At 35.2% G+C, this 1,284-nt stretch overlaps 1 protein-coding gene across 1 annotated transcript in view; it reads right to left on the bottom strand.

Annotated features, from left to right (window-relative positions):
• Positions 1 to 292: 292 nt before the first annotated feature.
• The window catches only part of LOC144961108 (uncharacterized), a 3,446-nt gene continuing 2,454 nt past the window's right edge, over positions 293 to 1,284 (bottom strand). Inside the window, exon 2 of the mRNA XM_078894419.1 lies at positions 293 to 1,284. This exon is cut by the window's right edge and continues 870 nt beyond it. Within this exon, the coding sequence (XP_078750545.1) occupies positions 530 to 1,284 (755 nt within the window). The 3' untranslated portion in view covers positions 293 to 529.

Here is a 1,284-nt window from a genome sequence, read left to right as displayed (position 1 = left end):
ACAAAACAACTCAGTCCTGAAGATGGCAAATTAAGCCTGAAACATTGATGTAGACTGCCCCAAACATTGTGGTAAATATTTTAAATAATAATTCGCTCCATTACTACATGTCGAGCACTTTTCGTACCATATTTGTATCAAACACGATTCAATATTATATATATATATATATATATATTATATATATATATATATATATATATATATATATATATATATTATATATATATATATATATATATATATATATATATACATATATGTCTATGCATTATATAACTGTATATATATCTGGTGGGCAGAAATAATATTTTATTATGTATACCATCAATAGTTTAGAGTTATACATAAATAGAATTTCACCTTAATGGGGTCACAAAATTTGCGACAAGTTGATTGAGCGCGTGGCAGGTGCCAGGAAAATTTAAAAAATGAGCTTTATATAGCGCAATATCCACTAAATGTGCTCAAAGCGCTTTACAAAAAAAATAATCCAAACAAAAAAACATTGTCGTGGTGAGGTTTCCGTTTACAACTTCAACATGCGTTCTTGACGAAAAGCCTTCACAAAAGTATTTTCATTATTTCTAATCTTTTGACACTGACAAGATACACAGCCATATCTGTCTGTGGCGTATCCGGACAATCCACATTCCAGCTCACACACGATCATAATACAAACATGTTTTGTTGTTGTGTCCATCGGAACTGTTACTGTTACACTTGTTTTCGTTGGCTGAGGACTGGTTGTTTCTTGGGTAGTTGCCGCTGCTCTTCTCGTTGGATATTGGGAAGTTGTAGTTTGGGACGAGGAGGACGTGATGATTGTAGGTGAAGTTGAAGTCACATTGGTTGCAGTATTGGGTGTAGTAGAATGCAGGGTGTGGTGGTGGCGCCTTGTGATGACTGTAGTAGCTGTCGTTGGTTTGGACGTTGAACTTGGATACGATTTGATGGTTGTCTTTGACGTTGATGTTGACGTGGTAGGTAATGGTTTTTTAGTCGTATTTGTTGTGTTATGATGAGATGTAGATTTAGTGTTTCCGGGTGTTGTAAAAGTCATCTTAGAAACATTGGATAATTTTTGAGTAGTAAAAGATAATGTCTGTGATGTCTCCTGGTTTGTGTTTGGCGTCAACGTCGTTAAAGCTGGCACATTTGTTTTTGTCCATGTAGGGGGAGAGTGGTTTGTCGTTTTTGGTGTTGTTGATTGTTGGGATTGTGTTGATGTAGCTTTGAACTCACAAATAAAAGCTCTATCCTTACGATATATTTCAGGTGTGC

Source organism: Berghia stephanieae, unplaced genomic scaffold (assembly GCF_034508935.2).
Source record: "Berghia stephanieae isolate SIO BIC M18660-M18661 unplaced genomic scaffold, UCSD_Bste_1.3 scaffold1422, whole genome shotgun sequence".
Lineage (NCBI taxonomy): Eukaryota > Metazoa > Mollusca > Gastropoda > Nudibranchia > Aeolidiidae > Berghia > Berghia stephanieae.
Note: the sequence above shows the minus strand (reverse complement) of the source record. Positions and strands in the feature narration are given on the sequence as shown.